Source organism: Pagrus pagrus (assembly GCF_965226575.1).
Source record: "Pagrus pagrus genome assembly, chromosome: 15".
In the NCBI taxonomy this organism is placed as follows: Eukaryota; Metazoa; Chordata; class Actinopteri; order Spariformes; family Sparidae; genus Pagrus; species Pagrus pagrus.
The window spans coordinates 19173048-19200797 of NC_140199.1; the positions used below are offsets into that span (position 1 = coordinate 19173048).

At 42.4% G+C, this 27750-nt stretch overlaps 1 protein-coding gene across 1 annotated transcript; it reads right to left on the bottom strand.

Moving 5' to 3' along the window:
* On the bottom strand, positions 1–27475 carry kif16bb (kinesin family member 16Bb). Its single transcript, XM_084376474.1, has 20 exons — positions 27343–27475; positions 27208–27271; positions 27012–27122; positions 26779–26895; positions 25924–26021; positions 23866–23981; positions 23632–23774; positions 23174–23342; positions 22506–22628; positions 22141–22316; positions 21983–22048; positions 21832–21891; positions 15261–15380; positions 14897–14948; positions 14656–14793; positions 12785–12867; positions 9486–9574; positions 4502–4672; positions 3569–3659; positions 1–2820 (listed from the first exon to the last, which is right to left on the bottom strand). The coding sequence occupies exons 1-20, from the start codon at positions 27387–27389 to the stop codon at positions 580–582; spliced, it is 4275 nt and encodes a 1424-aa protein (XP_084232600.1). The 5' UTR covers positions 27390–27475; the 3' UTR covers positions 1–579.
* Positions 27476–27750: the final 275 nt, after the last annotated feature.

Consider the following 27750-nt stretch of genomic DNA (forward strand, 5'->3'; position numbering starts at 1 on the left):
TGGATTTACCTTCCTTTTATTTTACAAAACACATTTCAACAGAACCTTTTTTCATATAAAATATTTGAAAATGGCAACAACAAGTGACCATGACAGTGAGATAAATTGATCAGATTGGTCATCTAAAATGTTTTAAAAATACTGCAATGCCCATGTAACAAATGAAACAGTGACAAACATGTTTTTTTTATCCTCAATGAGGTACCTTCAATCCCTAATTATTTAAAAAAACATCCCACTTAAACAGAATACTTCTTTGACAATAGTAATAATAATAATAATAATAATAATAATAATAATAATAATAATAATAATAATAATGAGAAGGTTCAATGCAAGAACAAAGAAATTCCAGAGTTTTAAAGATAAAACATTCAAGTGCTAAAGCAATGCAATATTAAAATATCAAAAACTTCCAGAAAAAAAACGCAGAAACTTCTAAATAGGTCACAGATTTCACTGTCACTTAACAGTGAAGCCGTCCTTTGCACTGTCTAGTTGGGATGCACTTTTGCCATTCCTCCCTGCGAGTGAGAGTTTTCATGCTGGGCTGTTCATTACTGGCTGTTCGGGCCTTGATCAGACATTTGACAAGTGATTAATCAGGCAGGCGGCCTCAGAGGAGCAACTGAAAGTTAATTTCCACACTTCTGCATGCGGAGACGAGTTTGAAACATGTGCAGGCGGGGCAGCTGCCTTAGTCACGCTTTCAGGGTGACCCCTGCCCCTCACATTTGCAAGGATTACATCCAGTCTGACAGCTCCGCGCTCGTCTTCATCATGCACCATCACGCAGCGCACATCTGAACGCTGACGAAGGGTTAAGTCATGGAATTGGGCACGGCGGGGAGCTATGGTGACGGAGCATGGAGCTGGGTGAAAGACGGCATCCTCCTGCACCAGACCGAGGTGGGTATCGGTAAGTAAAAGCTTGGCCAGATGCTCAGTGTGGGTACTGGGGCTGCTGCACACCCCCACACCTGTGTAGAGTAGTAGCTGCACCTCTCCCACAGTGACTGTCTCTTCATCCATGTTAGAGTGAAGAAGGTAAACAAGATCTGCAAGACTCTTCTGAAACTGGCAGCAAACTTTTAAACCAGCATCCAGCAGCAGGTCTGGCACATGGTTCTCCCAGTCTAAAGACATCTTCATCAAGTCTCCATGGAGCAGAGGGTGCTCAGAGACCCTGCTGTCTCCAGGGCAGATTATACCAAGTATGGCCCAGCAGAGCTCTTTGGTAAGCTCCTGGGTGTAGGTATATACACCCAGGATGCTCTCCTCTGTAGTGCCCATCAAACGCAGACTGTGGCCTGCTAAGCTTATCTGCACCTCCTTCAGCTGCAACAAAGGGAGGTGATGGAACAAAACCAGGAGACCTGAATCAGTGGTTAGGGTGTAGAGGCCAGCGTCCAACAGGATCAGGAGGGCAGGACGAGGCTCAGGTTGGCTACATTTAGCAACATTCAACCAAAAGAGAGCTATAATCTTCTGGGAGGTGAGCACTGAGGTGGAGATGATGGACTGTAAAATGTCCATCAGGTTTGAAAATGGCAGAGTTTGCAGGTTTAACAGGGAATCGGGAAATTTGATCCATGTTTGACGGAAGATTTGGACATTTGTTTTGTTTTGCTGAGTCTTTGAGTTCCCTGATGCCTGATCTTTGTCCTCAGGTGCATGGGTAACCTCTGGATCACTGGTGAGTTTTACTGGCTCTGTGATCAGTTTGTCTACTCGTTTCACATGAAAACCAGTCGTGTCTTGCTCTTGTGGTAATGACACATCCCTGATATCCTTACTGCTCGTCAAGATATCTTTTGGAATTAGCGCCACGTCATCTGGTAATTCCTCTGCCTTGCTAAAAGTTTGTGTTGGTGTCAGGACTGGGAGTTGTGTGGCGTCTGGATTAATGCAGCCCTGAATCATCTGAGCTGCCTCCTCGGGCTGAAGCTTTTGAGTTATCTCCATCTGAATGTGCTGTATGAGCGGTAGTTCTTTCACCATAGAAATAATGTGACTATCCTTGATCAGAGAGAAGACAAAGCTTCCTTTAACCATGGAGAAGATTTGGCTGTCGTTGACTACAGAGAGAACATTACTTTCCCTGACCAGAGAGACAACATGACTGGACCAGCGGGCCCCAACAGGCTGTAGTCCCTCCTCCCTGACCTGCTGAAATACTGTGGGAGAGCTCAGCAGAAGACGCCCTGCATCCTGGACAATCCAAGAAGCTCTGCTGACCAAAGACCCCAGCCCTGAGTTTTGAACTTTTGCCGCTCCCGGGATCTCCTTCAAACCTCCAGGTTCATCTGTCTCTCCACAGCCGAACTGGGCCTCGAAGGTAGTTTCCTCAGGTAGACAGCAGGCTTCCTGACTGCTAAGAGGCTTTTTGTCGAGCCGAGAATGAGTGCTGGTTGGTGGGAGGACAGACGTGGAGCTAGTCCCCTCGCTGCTCTGCAGGTGGGACGTGCTACCTAATGAGCTCCCACCAGAGCCAGGTCTCCCCTCGTAGCAGTCAGCCACGACACCTTGGATCTCGTTAGCATTCCCCTTTGGCTTGGTGCCACATCCATCACGAGGGCCCAGGACACTTGTCTGCTGGAGGCTGGCATCCCCTGACCAAACCTCATCTCCCTCATAACTTGCAACTCCGGCCCCACTCCAAGCTTCCCTCCACGGCCGCTCAGACATGAGCCCCGGCCCTGATTTATGACACGAGTCCCTCTCCAGCTCCTGGCCATCCCTGGTGCTTACCCCACCCTGTGGTGTGTCTCCATCCAACTTAAAATCAGTGTGAGGGACAGGATATTTTCCAGGTATGGCCTAGTTTATATTGTGTAGGTGGATGAGAAAGGGAGAAACAATAAGGGGAGGTAAAAGTGAAAGATTTTATGCAAAATAATTCAAAAATCATGTTTGTTTTACACAGCTTACTACAAAATAATAACCACCACTGCTGTGAAGGAACTCAAATAACCATTTCACCCAGCGCCCTTTTAAACATATATATTTATGTATTCAATTATATTTGAATACGTAAATACATGCGCAAGAAAATGGAGTGAAAAACAACGAGGTGCATGTATAAACAGAGATATTTCAAAAGTGCTCTCATCGCAATATGCTTTCACAAAATGAGTGTCATTTTCTTTGAAACCCCTACAGGAAAGTGTAATAGGGTTTAAATATGTGCATAATAAACAAACACAACAAGCCAAGGGAAAAAGTATTTCATGCCTCATAAAAATTTGTATTGGGTCTGGCTTGAGTGTGTGTGGGGGGGGTGGAGGATGGGGTGGGTATTGACATTTGCTCTGCTTTGCAAAAACAAAAGGGACTACTACTTCAGTCGCACTGTGGCAATATAGTGTCTCGATAAACAAAAACCGCAAAACAAGGTCTCCCTATTGGCCCACTGTGTTTAAGCTTAATTCAATTTCTTAAAAACAAATTGAAAGACGTACTCAACTCCATGTGGAAACTACCCATGGCATATTGATTAAATTCTTATTTCTACTGTATTGAATCAAGAGTGTGAGATGTAACCGTAGCAAAACGTGTGAATACATACTGTGGTCATGAGCTTCTCTATTGTGGCAGAGGTTGGACAGCTGCTAGGCACTTTGGACTCAGCTGTCTCCGTTGACAGCACATCCATCCGGCTGAAAAAAGGACGGTGCAGATATGAAATAATACATTTCATATTCTATCAGAGAACCAAAGTGGTGTTTTGATACGTGGAGGCGTGTGCACAATAAGGCTGTGTTTATATGCTTATACGTGCTGCCAGGCCTCTTTTCAACGGCAGATTCAATTATTTGCTGTGGTGTGACACTGGAGACTTTCAAACTGTTTGCAGGCAAAAGACAAGACTGCAATAACCCCCCCCCCCCAACAGCCCCCCTTCACAAAAACCATCCATTAGATTTGAAAAGCAAACAGCCCAAATGGCTGGATGAGATTAGAGCCACTCTACTAGCTGTGAAATTAAATAGAATCTGTGCATGTTGATTTGAGGATTTACATACAATACTCAGCACTCTGGGGGGGGGGGGAGCAGACACCAAATATACAGCTCAGAATGATTTGTGACAGTAAACAGCGGCTTTGGCTCGGCTTTTGTGTGTTGCGGCAGGTTGATGGGTGGAGGGGGGGAGCGGGAGCACTAAAGCATTGACAACATCAACAAGAGGAGCACAGCGCAGGTCCTCGCGACGATTAAGGGATTTTTTGCAGATCCTGAGGATCAGCGCCGAGGATGCCCTGTACTCAGCTTTGTTTGTCTACTCACATGAATAAATGGAGGAACACTGATCTGGGATTCTCAGTCTAAGAACCTGACCAAATTTTCTGGATACCATTTCTTCCAGTCACACTCATTGCTCACATGCAGAGGTTTACACTGTTCTTGCCGTGGAATGACTGAACAAAACTGGTTCACAAACAACACATTCATTAACATCACCGCAGAGAGCGCAGTTCTAACGCTTCCCCCTTAACTTACCCACTGCCAGTCTCCTTTATCTCTGCCCCCGTTGTCTTCTCTTCTGCTCTCGGTTGATGGGGAGCCCCACTGATTTCTTCTGAAACTCTTTTGATGTCACGGTTGCGTCTGTTCTGGCTTTCTTGGACCTGCTGTTCTACCTCCTGCTGGTTGAGCTTCTCTTCCCTCCTCCTAGTCACCATGACATGCATGTACACGTTAGATTAAGAGTCAAACATCCTTTCATATGCACCCTTTAACACACCTCATACCATATATTTCCAGTTCATTTTGTGGCCGTTTTTATGAAACTCCAAACCAGATAGTTCAAAGAGCATACTGGCTGTACAAAACAGCTTGTTTACTGCTTGCAAAAAGGTTGTGATCGGATCTCGCGAAGAAATATCTTCATGTATAACATTTGCTGAATAAATAAGACGACCTCAATACAAAAAAATGTGTCAAAAGGCTAGGTTTCACAAAGGTTATAAAGTTTCTCATATTTCCACAACTCTAAAAACTGAGTGAAGGGAGTCTGGGGACTTTCTCCATGTACTTGCCAAATTTGACATGTTCATGGTCTTCTTTCATAAATTTAGTGTAAATGATGAAATTAGTTGAAAAATGTGTTCAAACAGCACTTTAGACATGAAAGCATACAGACTGGTGCAGTGATGCCATGCACTGACTCTTTTTACAAGGAAAGGAACAACTTAATGTTTTGCATTTAATGCTGAATTTACAAGAATGCATGAATAATTTTGAATTTGTCATAGTTTCACAAACTTTTGCCATTTACTTCTCACTTAACATCTCTTAAAAACAAGTGATTTTGTAAGGGAGTATTGGGTGCTTTGTTGAAACAGTATGTTCATAAATATCTGCTCCTAACATTGGCAGGTTAAGAGAGCCCAAACACAGTTTGCATGACAGTGAATCACATGAAAATCAGACAGAATGGTATATTACACCATTCTGCCTGTTGCTTTGGCTTCTATTGTTTTGTGGAGGATGTCAGTCGTGTAAGGCTGTCCTTCATTGTGGTCTGAACAGCCTATATGACGAACCAAAAAGCAAAAAAAAGCAAGCACCTATTGTATTTTATTGTCAGGATGCAAAATGGTACTATATGGAAGCCCTGAGACTCAAGAACGAAAAAATAAAAGAGCAGCTTAAAGTGAGGTGATAGAAAAAGAGAAAAAAAAAAGACATCACAGCTCTCAGAGCTTGATAGGTTTGCAGGTAAGATTGTTTTAGCTACTCTAGGACACATTAAGTGGCACTGGAGCTCCAAGAGTGACGGACGTTAACCAGTGTAAAAACACAGTTGCAAGAGGTTGTAATGCTTGTAATCAAAGCCTGTCAGTGGCCAGAGGAGGCAAATGGTTAAGCTACCACTTGGTTCTCCAGCCAGAGATGGGGGATACTGAGAGGGCTGTCAGATGACGACTCTCAGAGCTAAGGTGGCCATTAAAAGCCGCATGGGTCAGCCACCAGCTGGGCCCGATCCATCACTGGTAGCTCTCCGAGTCCACAGTCGCTGGGTTTGAAAGTGCTGCGATCCAACTTGGCTTCAATATACTGTTGCTGTTACACAGTCCATTTAATAACGAATGATTCAATCACAGTGGGCCAACTTTGTACACAACACAAAAAGCTAATGACCCTAACATAACAAACACAGCCACACATATTCATCTTGAAAGGTTTCCAGACTGAAAGCTCAACATTGCTTATTTCATTACACTGCTAGATGAGAAAATCTGCATTCAGCTGACATAAATGCACTTTGATATCGCACACATTAAAAATCAGGGAACCAAAGATCGGAATAAATACAAAAATGTGAAGTGTTCCCATGCTGTCAAAGGCAGGTCAGACTCTCTGTTAATGCACTTAGCCTCTTCCAGTCCGAACTCTCGAGTGAGACAGTCTGTGATCCAACTGATGTAGCCGATAATGGGCAGGTTGCCTTTGTTGCGCTGGAGCACCCCCTCAAGCAACCGCAGGTCAGTTCATTGATATCTCGTACTGCTCCCAGAGCCGAACAGACATCCGCAGCCACTGCCTGAATTTAAATGATATGCCCTTATTTACCACTGAGGGTTACTTCCAAGATGATTGGGCAAACTGGCTGATCAATTCTGTCCTTGCTGCGAGGGGGTTCACGCTATGTGAGCAACAAACAGAACAAGGACGGAATACATATTTGGGAGATGAGCGATGACGAAGATACCTCTCTTGTGCCCGTCGTCAGTGCTGGAAGAGAAGATGGTTCAGTGTGCCAGGTGAGAGGAGGTTAAAAAAAAAAAAAAAAAAAGGTATCAGTTGAATGCAGCGTTTAATATTTTACGTGTGTGTGTCGAGTTAAAATTTAAACGCACAGAGGTATCAAAATCAAGTGTATTTTGCGATGTAATGTACCGCCATATCACCTCTGTGTAATTTATGGTTTCTATAACCATAAAAACTAGTTGCCTGCTGATTTCTTAACACCTACAGACTTCAGTCTCTGACTCCTACTGACTTCCACTGTTCTCCATCTTCCACCCACTCTTTCACACCGAACCAAGTGCGTTTTTCTTTGACATTTTCACACTGATGCGGCATAATGAAGACGGGTGTAGTCGACTACCGGTAGCCTTGTAGTAATCCTCTATATACACGTGTTTTCACCCAGTCATATCTATGCAGCATCAGAGCAGCAGCTCAGGTGACAGACTGAATGCAGTATGAATCACCTGAGCTGGAAGCAAACAGTTTTTTTTTTTCTGGGGGGGGGGCACACTGCACTGTGAGGGAAATTACATGTCAGACAGCTCCACATGTTGTAAAACATCAGGGTTATCAGATTGTGAGAGACTAGGGGGTGGGGGGTGGCTCAAATTGCTCACTACTTCAGTAGGTGGTGAATCACTAGAGAGTGAATTGGATTTCGGGCACTAATTCAATGAACACTGGGATGCTGACAGATCAATGACCTGCCACACAGTTCCAAGGCAGCGGGAGGATATAAAGATCAGTCACATTAACATAATGTCTCTCAGAGTTTGCTAGACTATAGTGTAAAACAAAAAAAATGATGCTGATAATAAAAATAAATAGTGAAGTTTGATTTATGTAGAGAACATTTAGACGATCTATGTGAAACTGGTGCAGTCTATATTTCACTTTAAAAGCATAGGACGTCTGCCGCTACGGGACTCTCAGTCAAAATAACATTAAAGTTATAAGTAGCATGGAATCATGGGTGTCTCTTCAGTCCTAAACAACCACATGTTCTTATTAAAATCTATACGTGACTCAGGCATAAATGTTCATTGACGAGGTAAGCATTAAAGTTTTAGTTACCTTACGTTTAGTCATGACCGCTGACTCCCTTCCTTCTCTCCAGGAAGTTATAGCTACAGGAGACCACATTATACATTTTTCCTTGAATAAAATTCAGGAACTCTCTGGGATTGAACATCGTTGGAAACATGTCCCCATAACTTTTCAACACAGGTTAAGCCCTTTGTTATCCCAAATAAGGGCTCAGACGAAAAAGAACGTTTTTAAGTGATCTTCATAATATGTTATTTTCGGCAATGTAATGAGGAGCGCGTGTGTAGTCAGATTAGATAATAATGGCAGGAAATAAAATTGCATTATGGCCCATCAAAATTCACTTAATCTCATTTGTTAGATAGCATATCTTGGTACAAGCTATTTTTGAGCACATTTTCGAACTAATTATGCAATGTCAATTCAAAAAAAGTGAACATGTCCCCAGCTTCCTCAATGTAAGTGACACCTATGGGGATTATTATCACTGTTATTTATTGGTGTGTTTTCACTGATAAATCCTAAATCGACCTTCTGTTATTTGATAAGTTGCAGTTGTGTCCATCTGTTGTGACAGTAGGCCTCTCTCACCACAGAGTATGCAAAGTTTGAGTCCTTGGCTGTTTGAAATTCAAAATAACCTTAAATCAAAGAGGCCCAGTTAACAGGCTTTCATCTGCGGTGACCGTGAGAACAGACCCAGTATCTTTTGTCCTCACTGTGACATGTTTTTATCAATAAAATAAAATTAAATATCATACACTATACAGCCCCTATTCATTTATATAGTTTAACCAATTTCAATTAAAAGTTTAGTAAGACCTACAATATAAGGAAAACTGTATTGTAAAAAGAGGCAGCCCTATTGTACTATAGCCCGATATTGGATTTAGGCTATGAGGCCAATGTTTATCTTAAATTGCAAATAGCTGTCTGGGATGAGACATGACCATACACATTCTTTGGTAGCCCAGCAGGTCCGATACCTTCAAAGAACAGAGCAGATTTTAAAGAATGCATTATTTTGATGTATTGACAAAATATTCAAAAGGTACATTTCTCACCACAGAACTTGGCAAGAACAAGGCTTGAAAAACAAAATTATAACAGTGGCTCATGATGTTAACCTCCGCCGCTAAAACCATGCTGGGACAAGAACCATTCTGGCCATTCGGACTCAACCTAAATGTGGACTTGGAACTGGATGGTATATCCGGCTGATTATAATTCACAGATGCAGACGAGAAGGCAGATTGAGAAAGGCCTAATTTAAAAAGGGATCTGCAGGAAGTGTGAAGAAGCACAAGAGGATGATGTTGCTTCCAATCAGTGCCTTCCATTTTTTATAGTGCATTCTGGGAATTTTCTGGGGAGCTGAACTACAAGTGCACCAGACATGAGGCAGTTCACTACCTACAGAAGTAGAGGTCGGTTTGGGACACGCCCTTGGTGGCAGGCGACACGCGTGCTGTGCCTTTTTTACTCGCTAAGCACGGAGCACTTCAGAATGGCTTTTTGCATGTTCCCACCTCTCCTCACAAAATAGCTGCCGTGATTTATGGCCTTGATTTGGTCTACGTGGCTGAAGAACGCTACTCAAAAAGCAGACATGTAGAGGAGATTGAGGTGAAGTGGGTTCAGTTCAGCCTGTTACACAACAGTATGACTGTATAAAACTCACCCTGGATTTCGAAGCATCACCTTGGACAGATTCTCAGTAGATTTGGACATGTCAGTCAAGGACAGGCTGACGGCAGACAGCAGCCCGCTCTGCAGACGACAGAATGAGAGAGCACTGTGAAATGAAAATCTGTCGGAGTGTGAGGAATGAGTGACAACTGCCTGAGGTAGATTCACAATTACATAATGGTTTAATTATAGTATGTAGTGTGTGTCATCAGTATTCGTGGCACAGAACATGAGAGGGTAGATTGACAACAATTGGGAGAAATGTCAAATCCAATATCTAGTAAATCAAAGCTCTTCCAAAAAATGAGGGAACGCAGCATGAAACTATCACACATTCCCAAAATAAAATGGCCGCAGAAGAGAGCAGCCGTAATGTACAACCTGCTCCATTATTGTGGTTTTTCTCTCCGCATTATCACTCTAAATACTAAGAGGGACTGTTATGCAATTTGCCACTGTTTTAAAAGCCACTTCTTCACAACAGTTGCACACATTCTGGGTGAGCTGGCACATATTCAGGCTGAGCGAATGTGGAACTCTTGAGACCATCTCATTTGGAATCGATGTTAAAAATGAATGGCAAAGGCTCCTCTTGGTACCGCAGCGGGGCCTGGATGTCTGCACTTTACTTGGCTGTAATAATGTGCCATTTTCAATAATGCAGAGAGCAGAAAGCTGTCAAAAAAGCAGAAGTACAGCTGTGTCCATAAAATGGTTTGTGAATCCATTTCACAACATGAAATAAAGCGCAGGAGGAAGTGCTTAAAGAGGGCTCAATCTGAGTCGCAGCCTTCACTGATCAGTGAGTCAGTGAGTCATTTTCCTTCGTATTCTAAAATAACTTCTTTTGAATAAAAAATTATGCTCGACCACAACTTCATTTTAAAATTGTCTTCAGAGCACAGTATCAGAGTCTGTAATTGTTCATTGCTTATGTATGTTTATATGTTTGATTGTCCTCTGACAAACAATATGCCACATGCCGTGTGAATTTTCCAACACTACCTTTCACTCTGCCATAAAGCTGAGAGTAGTGAAGCACCCAGGCAGTCATATCTGTATGCACAGTGTCGACCATCTCAGGACTGGAAGCCTGCAACTCTTTCAGCCTGTCTGTCTACAGGACTGCTTCACATCACTTTTTCAGAATGGTTGCTCTGAGCCATTTTAGACTGACTGATCCAATTACACATTTTTTGTATCCTTCCCCTAATTGGTAGTTCTCAGTAAATTTGGCTCAAGAAATTGTTTGGACGATCCCTTTGGCTTCATCATGTAGCTGCTAATAAATTGACTAACCAGCAGTTGCTGAGCCTAAAATCTTTCAGCACATTTCAACGGTGAACAGAGCTCCGTTCTGCTTGTTTTGCGACTTCTAAAGACAACTGGCAGCAAAAGTAATGATTCAAGTGTAGTTTTTTCTCCTGTTGATCCATGTAATGAAATCCTAATTACCTCCGGCAGGGAGGTTATGTGTCCGTCTGTTGGTTGGTTTGTCTGTCAGCAGGATTACACAAAAGCTACTGAAACTGAAACTTGGATGAAGATGGGTCTCAGCCCAGAATAGACCCCATTAACTTTTGGTGTGGAGCCAGATTAAAGGGACGGATCCAGGACTTTTTTCTCACTTCCTTCAACATTGTGATTTTGACATTTTTGTTAAATTTCTCAGAGAATAATGCATGGATCTTAATGATTTTTGGTGGGTGGCATCTATGAGAGTACAATTTGATGGGAAATAAAAATAAATGTATGGTTAATAAATATGTTTTATTGGATTAGGTTTGACTGAATTAAAAGGCGACTGTTGGGCCTTGGTGGAGGCAGGCGCTCTGCTGAATGCCATTTTTGTCACATCCGTTTATTCACGTTGTAAAACAAAAGCTTTTCTGAGGCGTCGTTCATAAACCTATTTCATTGTTGTGGCTGCCTTAGAACAAATTTACTGTCTAATGTTACATTTGTTTCCCCACATCTCTGTAGATATGAATCAATAGGAAAGGTAAATAAAAGATACTCAAAATTAGGGGCATAACGATTCCTCAAATCCACAATTAGATTTGACTTTCAAGTTTATGATCAAGATTCAATTCGATTTCTAAAAATGTCAGCACTGACAGCTACGCTACAGTTAGACTGTTATGCCCTGACAACCGTCTCTAAAAAATGTTACGAGGTGCTTTTGAACGCACCAGTGTGTACCTGTTTGTGCACGTCCTTTGCCATACGAAGCAATGTAGATTTCAGAGTTTAAGGCGTGCACCTGAATGCACCATAGAGTCTGTCTGAGTGTGTCAAACTCCACCAGACAGCAGAGGAGAGAAGCAGAGATACTGCATTTGAAGTCGATTGTTGAAATTTAAGGCTTGTTTCGATGGATTTTTGATTTAAGATCAAAATTGTATTAAAATGTGATATGTTATAAATGATATGAAATGATCATCAGGCACGGAGTACAAGTATCAACTATCACCAGCAGCACTTTTGGCACCACAACAAACTGCAGTTAAACATTCCATTTCCAACTTTAAACATTTGACATTTGCAGCCACTGTTTACTAAATTTAAATTTATTCCTGCCCTGTGCATAAACCCTTACGGCTTTTTATTCGTACACCCACTCACGCTTATGCAACTCGAACTTCTCAAGGATACTTAAACATTAGCAAAATTATTGGAGAGAAACTCCATTGCCATTTCATGGGTTGAGAAGAGAGCATAAACACAATGCTTCTTTAGAAACACATGAAAGTATATGAAAGCCAAGAGGGAGCCGCTGCGAGCTGGACGAAAAGCAGCCAGTTTTGAAAGCTGTTGCACCTGGCCTTCATTCACAGAGAGCAGAAAGCTTTTTCTAAGGTTGAAAACGGTTCAACATTAAGGGGAGATCGCTAATGATGTGCAGATCTTTTTTCGTGAGCCAAACTAATGACAACTAGACGTAGAGCTTCATACTTAAAATGGCAAAAACAAGCAGTAGCAGCTGAAAAAGTGGGCAGTAGTTCTTATTCTGATCAGAAAGAATTTGCATGTGGGGTTTCTGATGGGAAGTGTGCATAAGAGTTCAACATGAGCAATGTTTGCTGAAGGAGGCAGGAATCACAGCTGGTAGTAATGGATACAAAGTGCATGATGCTGACTCGCTTTTACAAAATTACCAGCAGGAAAAAATACATTTGAGGCAGCATCTTTTTCTGAGAGATGCTCCCTCAGCTTTACAAAAACAGCAGAACAGTACAAGAACACAACAGGGTTTGTTTGTGGTGGTTTTGGGGTACTGTCCGTCTGTACCTGACGTTTCTCTTTCAGGTGGGCAGCTTCAGTCGGGTGGTTAAACCGGAGTACAGTTCCTCCTCCTAGCTGTATGATGGCACCTGGGGGGAGGTGTGGTAAGAGGTCAAAAGTATGTATAAACATGGTGGACGAAAGTACACAATGGGTTGATGGTAAGAAACGTTTACCAAAGTCATGTACTGTATAGTCATTGTATTTCTTGTTGCTCAATGTTTATAGCTCTGAGCGATGAAATGCAAAACTAATTCTTTATGTTGCTCCCACATTCCGACATGACGCACATGAACACACCGAAGACGGAAGAACGATTTCCCAACTCGGGAAATACTGTAGAAACACCCGAAGAACACTTGAACGCAGCATTCATCCTCGGCTGAGCTCTAATAATACCTAGCTTAGTTCACTAGTTCCTACATGAAACTGCTCAAAACAAGTTCTGTGGATTATCTTGAGTAACTGGGTCATGATTTCTGGAAAGAGACAAGGCTGTCGAGTGCTTTGAGCGCAACAGGCCTCCCAAAACTCAAAACCAACTCAAACCAAACCAATCTAGATGGAGAGATAACACTTCAGATAAGAGTGACGTGTCCTTTTAACCATTTGGTAGAAGTGCAGCACAAGCTACTGAATTGTATATTGTATTGTGAGAAATACTGGCAGAGGCTAAATGTGATGTGTTTCGAGATGGATGCAGTTAACAGTAATGGTGCAGGAAAACCTGGCGGGCTCAGGGTGGCACAGTATCTATAATTCAAGGTGAGTAGCAGTAGGGTTTGGGAATCTTCCTGTCTTTGTGGGATTGCAGTGAACTGTCTCTGCAATGAACCTGGGGAAAACTTGACAAAGAGCACAAGAGTTCTCCACCATTTTCCTCTGCTGGGGTAAAGTGAACGAATTGCCATGAAGAACACAATCCCCAACGTGATTGGCAGTGACCTAGACCGGGGGGATGATTTACCAGAGAAAATGCTCAGAGGAAACTTGAGAAGTCTTGTAAAGCTTTAGAATTGAAGTGATATTAGGGGTTTATATATCAGACTGCCGCTCATATGGCCACATCCACAGATTTCGAGGTCTCCTCTCCGTTCCTCCTCCTCTCTGCAGCAAATACTAATCTTGCTACTACTAATGACTTCTGACGAGTGACAAAGCACCTGAGAGGGCAGCCTGTGATGGATTCCAGCTGCTGTTGGACTGAAAATTACTATCATTTGTTCAAGAAAATAGCTTCAGATGCGACCGTTTCTGAAGGGGATATTGGATAAATTGAAATGGTTATAAAAGAGACTGGCGTAGCTGGGTCCCTGCGCTGCCTCGTTCTGTGTGCAGTTTTTATCTCGGGAAGGCAAAGCAGTGTGGATGAGGAGGCAGTGAGCGGGGAAAGCTCCCAGCCCCGGCAAGCAGCGGTCGGCTCAAGGGGGGCAGGAGTTTCAGCTCCGCTTGGCTCTGCCCTTTGAAAGGTTAATGCTCTGGCCCACTTCAAACCTGTCGGCCCTATCAACTCCATCTGCCAATTAAACTGAGGGCCTGGGGCTTTGTCTGGAGCTTTGTCCGGGGCCTCTCGCCCTTCAAAATGTTCAGTAAGAGAAATGGCATCTGCCCTGTCGAGAGTGGTGTTCACAATCCACTCATGCCCTGAGAGCGCTGCCATGGGAGAGCCAGGGACATAAAGTGGATTTAATTTTCAGATGTGATGCAGTGATCTCATATAACTGCATTCAAAATGAATGAAAGTGTTATCGCCTCCCACCAGTCAGATAATTGTGAGTCTGAGAGAGAAATCTTCATTATTACAGACATACCTTCCTCCCTCCCCCCTCGTTCATTAAAGAATATCAGGAGCATATTAGCTTTGCAGAAATGCTTACCCTGAGTCAGCTGGCAGGGTTCAGTTACCACAGAGCCGTTGACTGAACACAGTGCACCATCCTGAGGGATCAGAGTCACTGTCCCAGCACGGTTCTCAAGCACGCAGTGTTCAGCGAGGAGCCTGGGCCCATGAAGAACTACAATGCAATTAAATATGAAAGCATAAAAGGAAAGACTGCTTATTTTCAGTCCAATGGATAACACAGCAGCAGGGAATATAGTTTAGTAACCTTGACTCACCAATACCCTGACTGCATGATGCTTCGTCACTCCCAATCAGTGTTCTGCCCTCCTGGAGTGAAGATTAAAAGGTCATGATGCAATATGCAAGCCGTTGTTAGACAAGCAGAGCAATTATCGAGTGCACTGGACCTTGGGTGGTAATGATTTCAGAGAAAACTAGAGACCATCTTGTGGTGGGATCATACCAGCCGCAACGCCTGTCAACATGTTCTTGTTCTGACCGAAATAGTGATTACTACATTATAACATGAAACCAGACCCATCAACAAACTTGGCCTTAATTGACCATTTTCGTAGTAGTGTGTACTCTGTGACAGACAGTTAAAAATGTAGAGCTGTGAAGTTCAAATGATCCATTTACTTTCAAATGATACAGGATGATTCCAGTGCTGAGCAGGTCTTCATCAATTCCTATCAGATGAGGTAACTGGCAGTCCAGGACCACTCCACCCCCCTCTTTCCTCAGAGCCACGGTCTCCTCCTATAAAACAACAGAGAGAACACACCATGAGGAAAGTCATTCAATAGCCTGTAGCTGGAATGGCACACAATATGAAATAAAAATGCTGACAGACATTTAATGGCGACCAGCAGAAAACTGAATTCTTTATGACTGCTCTTCCTTCCCTGAAGGCCAAGCAGAGTAGCGGCGTTCCAACCATGTGTCGCCGCGAAGCAGCAGAGTGGCTAACGGCAAGAGAGACGCCATAAATCATTCAGATTATCGTGGCGAGAGTCAAACTGTACATTGTGTTCAGCGAGCGAAACAGACGCAGTGCCACCGCCCACACGTACACACACAGACAGGTGGGTTGTATGCCACGCGCCATTGCCTTTATTGATACATAGCTACCAACACTGTAGGTTGCTATTAAAATGCTCCTGAGCTTGTAAAGTATGTCAGCTTTAGATAACAGCAACAAACTTCAGAGAGTTCCATGTCATTTACAGCGTATCAGAGGAGGGCAGCTTCCTGTGAAGTGGAAAGCATGCCATGGCTTAAACATAAAGCTGCAGAGCATGTCTTTTTTCACTTTAATGTATTATTTGTAGAGAAAAGTGATTAATGTAAGACTGTTTCATCGGGGCATTGTCATTTTTCCCCCATTAAATCATGCCATGGCATGTGTTTGCATAGACGCCAGATCTCAGAAGCAAGTCGTGGAAAACACTTTAATGTCCATACCTCACATATAGGCTATTGATTAACACAAACAGCAACATTACAGCTACATTGCAAAAAGTTGGATGAACCTGGCGTACTTGCCCAGAAATCCCTGCTAAATATATATTTAATGGTTTTACAGCAGCTCTCTACAGACATGCGATAAGACGTAGAGAAATTGATTTAATCCCTGAAAGCTATTTCTAAAGCACAGGAAGGCTACACTTAAACCTCTGATCTGCTTCATACACCGCTTCATTGCCTCCAACAATTGTTGCTGAGGAAATGTAAAAGCCTGAGTCACACCACCTTACAGCATGTGTCTGTCAAGGGCCAATATTCATTTAACTTCATAGAAAGAAGGTCATTAAGTGTTATTTCATTTCTCGACTCGACTAAAAAAGGTGCAAGTCATGATTTAAAAAAAAAAAAAAAACCTGACAGGGTTCAGACAGAATTAGTTTCTTGAGAAGTTAATTTGCCATTATTCAACAGACGTGAAACACTTAGCCTGAGATGACCTGCTAGGTTCAAAAGACACACTGAACTGGGCCATAAAGAGAAACTTAACTCTCTAGGCAAGTGTTTAAGGCCGCTAACCTTTTCCCCTCGCAGGCCGATGGCTCTGGTTCAATAACCCAGAGTCTTCCCCAAGTATGACTGGCCCTATCAGAAGTATTCTTCTGCTAAGCTGGTGGACTAATGCCTCACATTGCCATGGATTATGATAAGTACCTCCCCAAGAGGCAGAGCAGAAAATCTCGCATATGGGAGGATTCAGAGGCAACACTCTGCATAAACTAGTTCCCTTCTCTTTCAACCTCCTCCTACTCTCTTTCGTACATAGACTGGACCGAGAAGTGAGAGGCATGTTCGCCGGCAGCACCACCTCGCTCATTGGCAGTTGTGAGACGGGAGAAATCCTTTCTTCTAATGAAGAAGGAGAGGCATCGACCCCAGCCCCTGCACTTAATTAAAAGGGATTCTTCACAGACTTCATTAGAGGTGGGGAGCAGCCTGGCAGATTAATGCACTGTGTCACTTTTCCTTAGACAACAGGAACAGATGAGATCCTTTTATTTTCTCTTCACATACCAGAGAAAGTTGCTGTCTGTCAGTCAGTCAGTCAGTAAAAAAAAAAAAAAAAAGTCTGCTTTCAGACTGAGCAGCTGGCGAACATGCTGTAATTAACTGTGGCCTGGACCAGCAGCCAGGCACGGGCAGCATTTAGGCTTCCATTAAAAGCCATCATCTGTGGTTGGGCAGAATTTTTAATGGATTTTTCTCAGCGCTTTGACAGTTCAGGTTCCCGACTTGGTTAATATGCATTTCAAAAACACTGGCACACTAGGCCACGCAATCATTCTTTCCTGGCTGCCCATCACCCTTGTGAAGTGGAGCAACTTGCCAACAGGACAGATAAGCAGGTACTGGATCCAGAACAAGAACAAACTTTGGCGTTTGAATAGCTCTGTTACATTAAAAGGTTAATTTAATTGAAAAAGTTGTATTGACATCCCAAATTGCTGCTCTTTATGAAAGTTAAAATGAATTATGCATAAAAAAGGGAGAGGTAATTACATGGCCAGTTTTCAAAATGACTTGAAGCCTTTTGTTTGCAGTGATTGGTTATAAATTCCATTATGTTAACTCGCAGAATTGAGTTGGCATCGTATTAAACAGCCGTTTGAGTTTTTCACTCGTCCCTTTCTGTCATTTTTGTTTGTGCTGCATGTAAAAGAAGAATCTACTAGAGACCTTTTCGCAATGGGATCACACCAGCCGAGGCGCCACGTCAATGTGTATGGTGCAGTGGAAGACATGAAATGAGAAGTGGCCAATCTAATACGCTTAACAGTCCTCAGATAGTCAACTTTTAGAAAAGGTATACTGGACTTGCTATGCTTTGTCGTAGCCATCTTTGGCTGTAGAAACTAGCTGCCATTGGCGAGTAACTCAGTAAGCTTTGGAGCTTAGTGGCATTATCAGCTGACTGGAGTCCAGCGCCATTGTTTGGACCTTACCCATCTTCAAACTCTGCCTTCATTTTGATCTAAACTACAGACCTGTAAAATTCAAGACAGCGTCTTGTACGGTTGCGACACAATCACTGTTACAAACTGTCCACACACAGACATATAAACACCTCTCAAAGTACTCTACACCACTTCTGTGGTAGTTCCCACAACAACAGACACATACATGTTGTGGATGGTGATCAGAAAGATGTGGTTCTGGTTGTGCTGGGTAATTAGCTTCACATGCACTCCATGTCCAGCAGCACATTGCCTTGCATGCAACATGTGGTTAAACAACATTTAGGACAATATATGCTCAAATTTCACAGATTCTCTGAATTTATGTAATAGATGTGTCAAAAGAAATATCAACTACAGTGTTATCTTACTGTTATGTCTGGTACAGTTGATTTTAGGGCCCCAACAAGGAGATTAGAAGGTTTGAATGAAATCTGTAACACATCTGCTGGCCACATGTGTTTCAAACACGGATAAATAAGAGCTAATTTTTATAAAATAATTCAAGAATAGAAAATCAATCCAACTTGGAGCCGAGCTTAACTGACATGTGATGAATTAAAGCTGGTGATACGAATACGTAAAAGGTCATGAAATGCTATACTGACAAACTATGATGCATAACTGCTGACAGTATGAGGTAAATCAACATTACACAGAGCCAGGCTCAGAGCGTTCGAGGCTTAAGTTGTGTCTTTGTGCTGATTGTAGCATGTTTAGGAAATACAAAGACTACAAGGATCAAAGAACCGCCGTGGTTCATTTTATCGTACTGAAATGGAAGTTCCTCCCACCGCGCTGTGAGACAAGGGGACCTGAAAGGGAAGAACTACTCACAAATCTGTGTGTGTGCATGTGTGCGTACATATACACCCCTGCAGTCGAACAACATTTCACTTTACCCTCTTCCTGCCTTTTTTGTTCTCTCAATCTGTTGCCGTCTCAGTCTGGTAAGAGGCTGCTGTGGAATCCATCTCATATTAATTACTTTCTCTTTCCCACATGCCCTGTAACCAATCTGGGAAGCTGACGATGAATAACTTTGCATTCTAAATCTGCTTTGAATACAGAATTCGAAATTCTGTTTACACCGCTCTTGGTCAACTTGTCTCCTTATGGCCCAAGCAGAAATTTTCATCTAGCTCTCAGCAATGGCATCGACTGAATTAAACAAAATATACGAGACTTGAGGACTGAAACTGGAGTCTGCTCTTAATTTAAAAAGCATGTGCTAGATTGACATGGAGGCTGGGTTATATCAGAACCACTCTTTTTAAACACATGTTGAAGGCCATTTGTTAAAAAAAAAAAAAAAATCTACTTTAAATAATTCCACCAATGCAATTAGGGCCTCGTTTGTCAAGCACGTGTGCTGAATTTTAAAACTGGGGCTGCTTGTGCTTCTTCTGAGCAAAGACACCACCTGTAATGTCTGTGCAGCATTCCATGCAGCAATCCCACTTATCATTTTTCACCCGGGCAGAATGCAAATGCACAGGAAGACAAATGTCAAATCCATAAAGCCATTCATCAAACACTTAGAGTTTAGGCAACACCAGTGTGCCTGCCGGTCACCGGTACGGTGGCCTTTTCGCCTCAGTGTCACATTGTATCATGCATCATAACAGGTGCTTCCACATGGATAAGCTCAGCTCTAAATAAGGCCAGTAGAGATGGATGATGTGGCCTCTGAGGCATAAAGTCATCACCGCTCGAACATGCAAACAGATTTACAACACTGTATCTTTAATTAATATGCTGGACAGTCAGAAATTAAAGTGCCATATGTCAATAATCAAGACCTCTTAATTAGGAGCAGTGACAGCTGCTAATGAGTTCCAATACACTGTCATGAATAAAGGGCTGTCGAGCCTCCAAATGTCACCTGCTTACCACCATACAGACAGAATTAGAATGTTAATTATCCATACACACAGCAGACACTCACATGTTCAACACTTTCTTACACAAAAGCAAAGTGACCACTCACTCTATAGGCTGCTTCAATCAGAAATACATACATCTATTCAGAAATCTTTCAAAGGCCAGATCAAAACAACAGTTTAAACCCATGCAAACTACTAGAACTAGCATGTATGAGGGAAACAAGAAGTCACTTCATACTTTTTATGACTGGCACGCTTCACCGTTCAATGCATAATGCAACAGGCTACTTGGCTGAACAGGATGAGTCCCAAACAGATGACATTTGCGGTTATTTGGGAGGTTGGGCACAAATTCAACAGAGGAAAAAGTGTTGAGTGTAAATTCTAGGTTGGCAAATGGTGGCTTTTTTTTGTTGTTGTTGCAGCTCGGGGTCTCGCAAAGATGCTGCCTGCCACCCTGTTCCAGCCTCAGAGAAACCACACTGAGTTGAAGGCATATCTGTTCTGTTTCTCTTTGTGAGACTCCCCAAACACTGTCGCACACTAACTTTTACGATCATTACAAGAACTCAGCTTTTTTGTTGCCATTTAAATTTAAATAGATGGAAAATTAAATTTAAATGCCAGGTTGACTCTACTCCCATTACCCTCTCCACTCCATGAAGTGGCTGTGGCTGTTCACAAGACTTGCAGTGACACCAGCTGGTAGGATGTCTTTACTGCAAGCAGCACTGCTGCTTGGGGCTGACTGCTTTGTTTAATGTTAGTGTTAAAATTAATAGAGCAAACCATCGCACTATGCACTCAGTGGCCTTCTGTTTCACTTACATACATCCTTTTGTACCAAGCTTCAAATGGCATCATCATTCTTCAAACAACTCTTGTTCCGACTGGATGTCAGACTTACAAGTACAAATGCAAGACATGTTAGTAGATTGAAAATGAGGGCATAGAAAACAAGGCAGGCAACAGAAACATAAATAACAAGAATAACTAAAAAACGATTGTCTGTCTGGAAACAACAAAGCTCCAAAGAATATACCTGAACAAAGGTACCCAACATTTATCTGAAATGTTTACTCTGCTCTGTGCGAAAGAAAAACTTTAAGATGTCTAACTACAGGGTTTTACTGCAAGTCTTTCAAAGGGCACTTTGTACTTTTGGAGAAGAAAGTCAAACCTGGAATTTTAATATTTAGGTATGAGGTAAAATAGTAAAAACTCAGAAATATTCATTAAGAAATGTATTCAAAATATGTATTATTCAGTCATGAAAATGAAGAAAGTGTTTAGTTTGTTTAAGGAATAAAAAAGTAGTCAATGAGGATCTTTCTCCCTTTCCAAAAACCACATAGTGCACCTTTAGGATATTTTTTGATTCAACAAACGTGCTAGAACAAACTGGAAGACTGGAACAAACCAGTTATTGTCTTGTTACCCTTTAGCTCATGTCCAAGAATCAAACACACAGCACCAAGCGTTTGAGTCAAACTAACTGATTGGCCCCAGGATATTTGCACAAATGCTCACTTGGCCTTTTAATCAATGTGTTGTGGGAAAAGTTAACACCCCTTTTAACTCCTATTGCGTCTGAATAAAAGTATGAGGGGGTGGCTGGATGAGGCAACGAGGCAGGGCCATCTGGCAGGCTTAGTCATACATGTAAGGGACAAAGAAAAAGCAAGAAACACATTACAATTACATGAATAATTTGAAAAGGCACAGCATTTGTGGAGTGTGGTTGATCATTCAATGATAAAACTATTTTTAAAAAACAGATCACAACTTCTGCAGCCTCTGTGCAATGCTGAATTTTCCTTTGTGGAAGGGAAAGTCCAGTTTTACCTGCAGAATACTGTGAGTCTCGCCCCATTTGCTGGTCCACTCCTTGGTCAGTGCTAGAACCTGGAGGGGGATAGCAGTAGTAGCAGGTGTATTATTTACAGGGGGGAAACATCAAAACACACCGGTTTTCCTTTGGCAGCGGATGACTCACCTTTTCCTCATTCTGATGCAGCTCCTCCTCTACGTCCACGGAGGAAGACCGCTCCCCACGGGAAACCTGGAGTAATGGAGAAAAGACTGTCCAACCTACAATATATCTCAATAAAACACTGTCAACATACACACTGTATTCTTGAACATATGCAGGACCTGATTGGCTTCCTCTAGCAGTCTTCGGAGCCTGGTAACTTCCGCCTGCAGCTCTCTGATCACCTTCACGCTGCCGTCTTCATTCACAGTGGGAGAGTTTACTATGTTTTTAGCTCGGCTGGAGTAGCGCAAAGTGCTCAGGGTCTCGCCGTAGTTCACATCGGCGGGAGAAACGGCTGCCAAATAAAATCACCAGGGATGAATGTGCAGTAGTAAAATATACACAGGATTATGTGTCTAAAATCATTATCTTCTATTTTTTAATACATTCTCAAGACCCAGTAAGAATAAAACGGTGAGGCACACTTTCTGGAAAAAGCATGAAATGTCCTTGGGTCAGCAGCGTTCTGATTTTCAGTACATACTTGCTATCATAGTAGTCATAGAGTTTCCACCCAGGCTGTCTTTTAGTAGCCATGTCAGCACAGAGTCTCTGTAGGGAATGAAGATCTGCTTCTTCTTTTTTGTTGCTCCCACGCTAAGGTCAGCTGGGTGGGTCACACAGAGAGAAAACACTGACTCAGAGACACTGGAAAAGTAAAACTGTATAGGTCATTGCAGTGAGTCAAATTCCAGCCCTAATTTTATCACAACATAAGTCAAAGTCTTCCTTAGAGGAGACCTAGTGTGCTTTTTGTTTTCTTTCCTTTCCTTCAGTGTGTTATATGTTCTTGAGCATGTAAATGGTCTTGAAAGTTAAACAGCCACGCCAACGGCAGCTCCTCTCTCCCATAGAAAACACTGCTCCTGGACACCTCCTGTCACACATTGGCATAATTAACTGAGAGCTGAAAGCACGACAGAGCCTACCAGAGACATGGTGAGCAATGCTGGCTCAGGCGTGTGTGAGCTGACCAATTGAATTGAGTGTGTCCTTTAATGGAATGAAACCTTACATAATCTATCATAAAAGTAGTACTAAAAATAGGAGTGATTGCAAAGATGTCCTAAAAACAATTATTTACCATCTATTCACTGGCTAAATACTAGAGAAAGATGTAGTGTGTCAGTCATTCAGTAACCTGCCATTTACCCAGAGCTGAAATCACACTGCCCAGGGTGACCAGCGATTTGTTGATGTTGGCACCTTCCTTCAGCCTGGTGCCCGTTGTGCATGTGGCACTGGCTCTCTCGCTGCCTGCCAGGTCTACCAGGTGGATCTTACTTAGGGTCTCACGTGGCAACTCCGCATCCAACCACGCCTGTGGTATGCAAAAACAATACAAAGCAAACGTCTTTGAGTTCAAAAGAGGCAATGTCACAGAGGAATACTTAGGCACATAGGTGGTATCATGACAGGAGTGCTACGTCAGATGGTAAAGCCTTTGAAGATGTTAAAAATGAGCATTACACAAAACAGAGAAACAAGGCTAATTGGAGCTCTTGAGGGATGGCCTTAGCCAACATCCAAGGAGTTTACAGGAAAACTTAAAAAAATGTTAACTCTGATTCAAACTGGCAGGAAGGACACATTATAGAACTACAGCGCACCTGGGTGAAGCTGATGGTGAAGATGGCGTGGGAGCGGCTGCTGACGTTATTCATGCCTGTGCTGGCTGTGGTGCGGTTGGCATTCCCAAGAATGATCAAATCCTCCATGTCACTGTGGCTGTGTACCGAGTGTTTGGACAGATCTACACACAAGTTTTTTTTCTGTATGAGATTTTCTGCATTCACAATCTCGGCTCAGATGGACACAAGATGGAGAATATAACCCTGTCTTACTCTCTACATAGGGTCCATCCCTGGGGTGCTCCCTCACTCTCAGGCCTCCACCATCTGTGGGTGCAGTCCTCTTCGTGAGAAGGTCCTGCACACGTTCATTATAGATCTCCAAATAGCTAGTGCCAAGGCAGAAACACAAATGCAAAATTTGATTCAAGATTCCACACACAGGCACAAATTAATGAAGGGTTTCCGTGTTGATATGTGGATGGCACAGCACCAAATGAGAACAAAACAAGTTCCTATTCACTGTCTACTATGAAAAGAGATGCACAGTCGGTTTAAAGCCAGATTATTGTGTGCGCATTGTTCTGCTTGAATTTGCAATGAATAAACAAACAAATGCAAAGTAGGCTTCGGCGGAGCGCTTCAATCATTACTGCGGTGGGTGTGTGCAAGGAGCTAAAGGACTACTCTGAGTGGCTGATTCAAAAACAATGCAAAGCATGGAGCAATTAGGCTTTACGAGAGCGTGACAGTAATGAAATGGCATAAGACCATAGCCTGTGGATGTAGCCATGCAAGTTGTTTTCTGGCACAGCATTGGGAAATCAAATGGGTTACAATATTAGATGGCTTCTAAATGACTGGAAGCCATGATTACAATAATAAAACTGGGAGGATCATTAGGCCAGTAGCATAAGATTCTAACTACCATCACCTCCTTACAATTACAAAATGTATGAATTTGGTGCCCTGTTGAGGGTCTGACCGACGAACTGTGCTGCTACAGGAACTGAATCTACATTAAAAGAATTCTAATTCCCCGTCTACTTGATCCAAACATGTCTGAAATTCAGTTTTTAATGTTGTTTGCAAGAAAAGTGCCGGGCGCTTCCCGTAGGACCCATTTTTCTTCTGTGTATAAAAAGCAACACAAATGTGTCATTTATCAAAAGTCATTCCACTGTCATTTTCATGCAATTCAACATTTCTGAAGAAAGGCCTTGTAGAGCCGGTCAAAAAAAAAAAAAAAACCTATTCTGGACTTGATGAAACCAAAATTATGTGCCAGCAGCACACATGGTAACAAATGGCAAAATAATGGCTTCAGAGTAGCTTGATAGGCTTAAAATCCTCAATTTCATCTCCCAGGCTTATCATTGAGGAGTACAGCTGGGACATGTTGCCATGAAACAGATACTGTGATGAGACTAGATATCATCTGGGATCTCGATTATTATGTGATTAGAGTAATAACGCCTTAATGTTGTCCTTCTCTGGTTCTAAAAAGGACTGCATTACAGTTGGGTCCTACCATTTTCTGAAGTTATATGACTGTTCGAGCTACGTAAAATGATAAATGAAACCCTTTTTTCCTGTGTGACCATCATATACAAATTAACATTATTAACAATAATTCCACTGGCCACGAGATTAAATACTGCATTGATAATTGATAAAAGGTTTTGGGTTTTGATTTTTAGGTGGTAAACTTTTTATGTTTAGTGTTTAAATACAGTGGCCTCAGATTGCAAAACAGTATAAGACAGAAAAAACTGGGAACAACATTTCATTAACTGGAAAAGGCGTTGTCTGACTGAATTATGACTGGAGGCCCAAGGTTCACTGTCCCTTTGTTCACTCCTTTTTGGGTGGTCACAATACCTTTGGTTGCACTCATGAAATGTGCTGTAGTTCTGTGCAATTTAAAGTGATGATTCACTATAGCTTCATGGGCGTAGGAGACAAACTGGGGCCTTACAGCCATATTGAATTGACAATAGATGCATTTTCAGTGACCGAAAAGAAATGCAAGCAAAGAAATTCATTGAAATCTGGTTCAGAAATATTGTATTTCAAAACATCTTATGTTGAAAACTACTTTTTGATAGTTAAAACTACTTTCAACCTGACTAGTTTGCTGAGAAAAAGAGGATTTACAAGTTATCCCAGCTATGCTAGTACCCAAAAAATACACCCATTCCCTCCTGTTAGTATCTAATATTTTTCAGTTCATCATCAAAATGCTGTTGTGAAATGTGCAGGATTGTGACACTCCTGGACAAAGACTTTAAGATAAGAAGAAGCATCACTATGTGTGGGATGGCCCCTTACCTGACCTCTGTACAGTATGACACAGCATTATTCTTGCTTCTTTGAGATATCTCGCTGAACAAGCCTTCACAGATCCGGGGGATTAAACCTTTATCACCCTGACACATTAAAAAGAGGAAATAATGTGTTCAAACTCATGACAGAATAATAGCGTTACTCATAGTGTACTTTTAAGTGACAATTTCATTTTTCTGCCATTATGCTCTCTTAATTTGGGTGTCTATGCTATGCCGTGACCACGACTCAGCACATGCAAAGACTGCTGAACAACAGACAACAGCTCATCTGATATGGAGTTACTGAAGCATAAAAGCAATTCCACTCTGAGCTGCATGCCCTCTTGTTTTAATTACAAAGTAACAGATAGTAAGCATTAAGAGCCATATATAATTATCTGGGATGTTGACAGGCGCTCGGCTGATGACCTTGCACAAGTCTCCTGGTAGACAAGCAGAAACCTCACTGGTAATGTGAATTTCCATTGCCGTGCAAGGTGAGCGAGAGAAAAGCCGTGGGCTGCTGCTCTCATCACATTTTCTGATTAGTGGGGAGAAACATGGAGATAAATGGAGAGAAAGGGAGGGGGGCAATGATGACGCTGCCATCAGTCAGTTTCTAATGTGGTGAGGAGTCAGTGCTACGCGTACACTGGGTTAGCACTACTGTTCTGCAATTTTAGCTCTCCCGTGCAATTGTGAATGTTGTGACATCCTGGGTGACTGAGGGGCTGATTTACAGGGCAGTGAAAGTTGGAAAAGACCTGTGAATGTTTATAGGATAGCTACCTCTCAAGATACATTTAAAATGGCTCTTTAATCTTCTGTAAGAGTGCAGAGAAAGCTGAGAAGGCCTTACAGCGTGACCCATCATGGTGTAAGATTTCCCTGAGCCTGTTTGGCCGTAGGCAAACACGCAGCTGTTGAGACCCTCGAATGCAGCTTTCAGGACATCAGACCCCAAGTCATGAAAAATCTAAGGCGGCAGAGAAAAGGTTAAAAAGACTGTTTTGCAGATTAAAAAGGAAAACATGCATTTCACCTGCACTACAATGCAAAAACATTATGCAGATGGTTGGAACAGATGAATACCCTCTCCTGGGATGCAAATGCAGGACTTCCTCTGTCAGTTGAATCATAAGAGAACTCATAAGAGAAGATCTTCACTCTGTCCTTCAGCGTTTCTCCTCCAACAGATGACGGCTAAAGTTTCAAACGCAGCACAGCCCACTCTTAATAAAAACTCAATAACTGCAGTATAGTGCGTTTTGGCTTTGTGATTAGATACCTTGTGGATAGATGTAGTGTTCCCCTGCACATGAACTATAATTTTCGATGATAACTGCCTTTCTCTGTGGAAAAAGTGAAAAGTTCATTTTCAGAAAAAGCCTGAAGAAAAATACAAAGCAATCGTTAAACCTACCTTTTGTTCAATGGACGGACTCGGACAGCCACTCGCACTGAAGCCATTATTAATCAAAATCAGCCAGTCTTAACAGCGTGTTTTCTCCCTCTTTGTGAGAGAAGTCTGACATCCGCCTGAGTGTCAGTGCAGCTTGTTTCAAGCCTAATTATCACACCTGGGGCCTGTTCTCATTTTCTCGACGCACTACACAAGCCTGCTACTGAGGTGGAGCCTATTACCGGCCGCTAAAGTGTACACAAAACATTTATTTTATTTATTTTTTATCACAAGCCCTTTTGTTATGCAGCTCTAGGCTAAAATGATGATTTTATTATCTCTTGACAAAGCAATGTTTGCACACAGGTGATTTCCCGAAAGGATAAACTGCAGGCAGATCAGTTTAGTAATTTACCTTGGTAAATATCA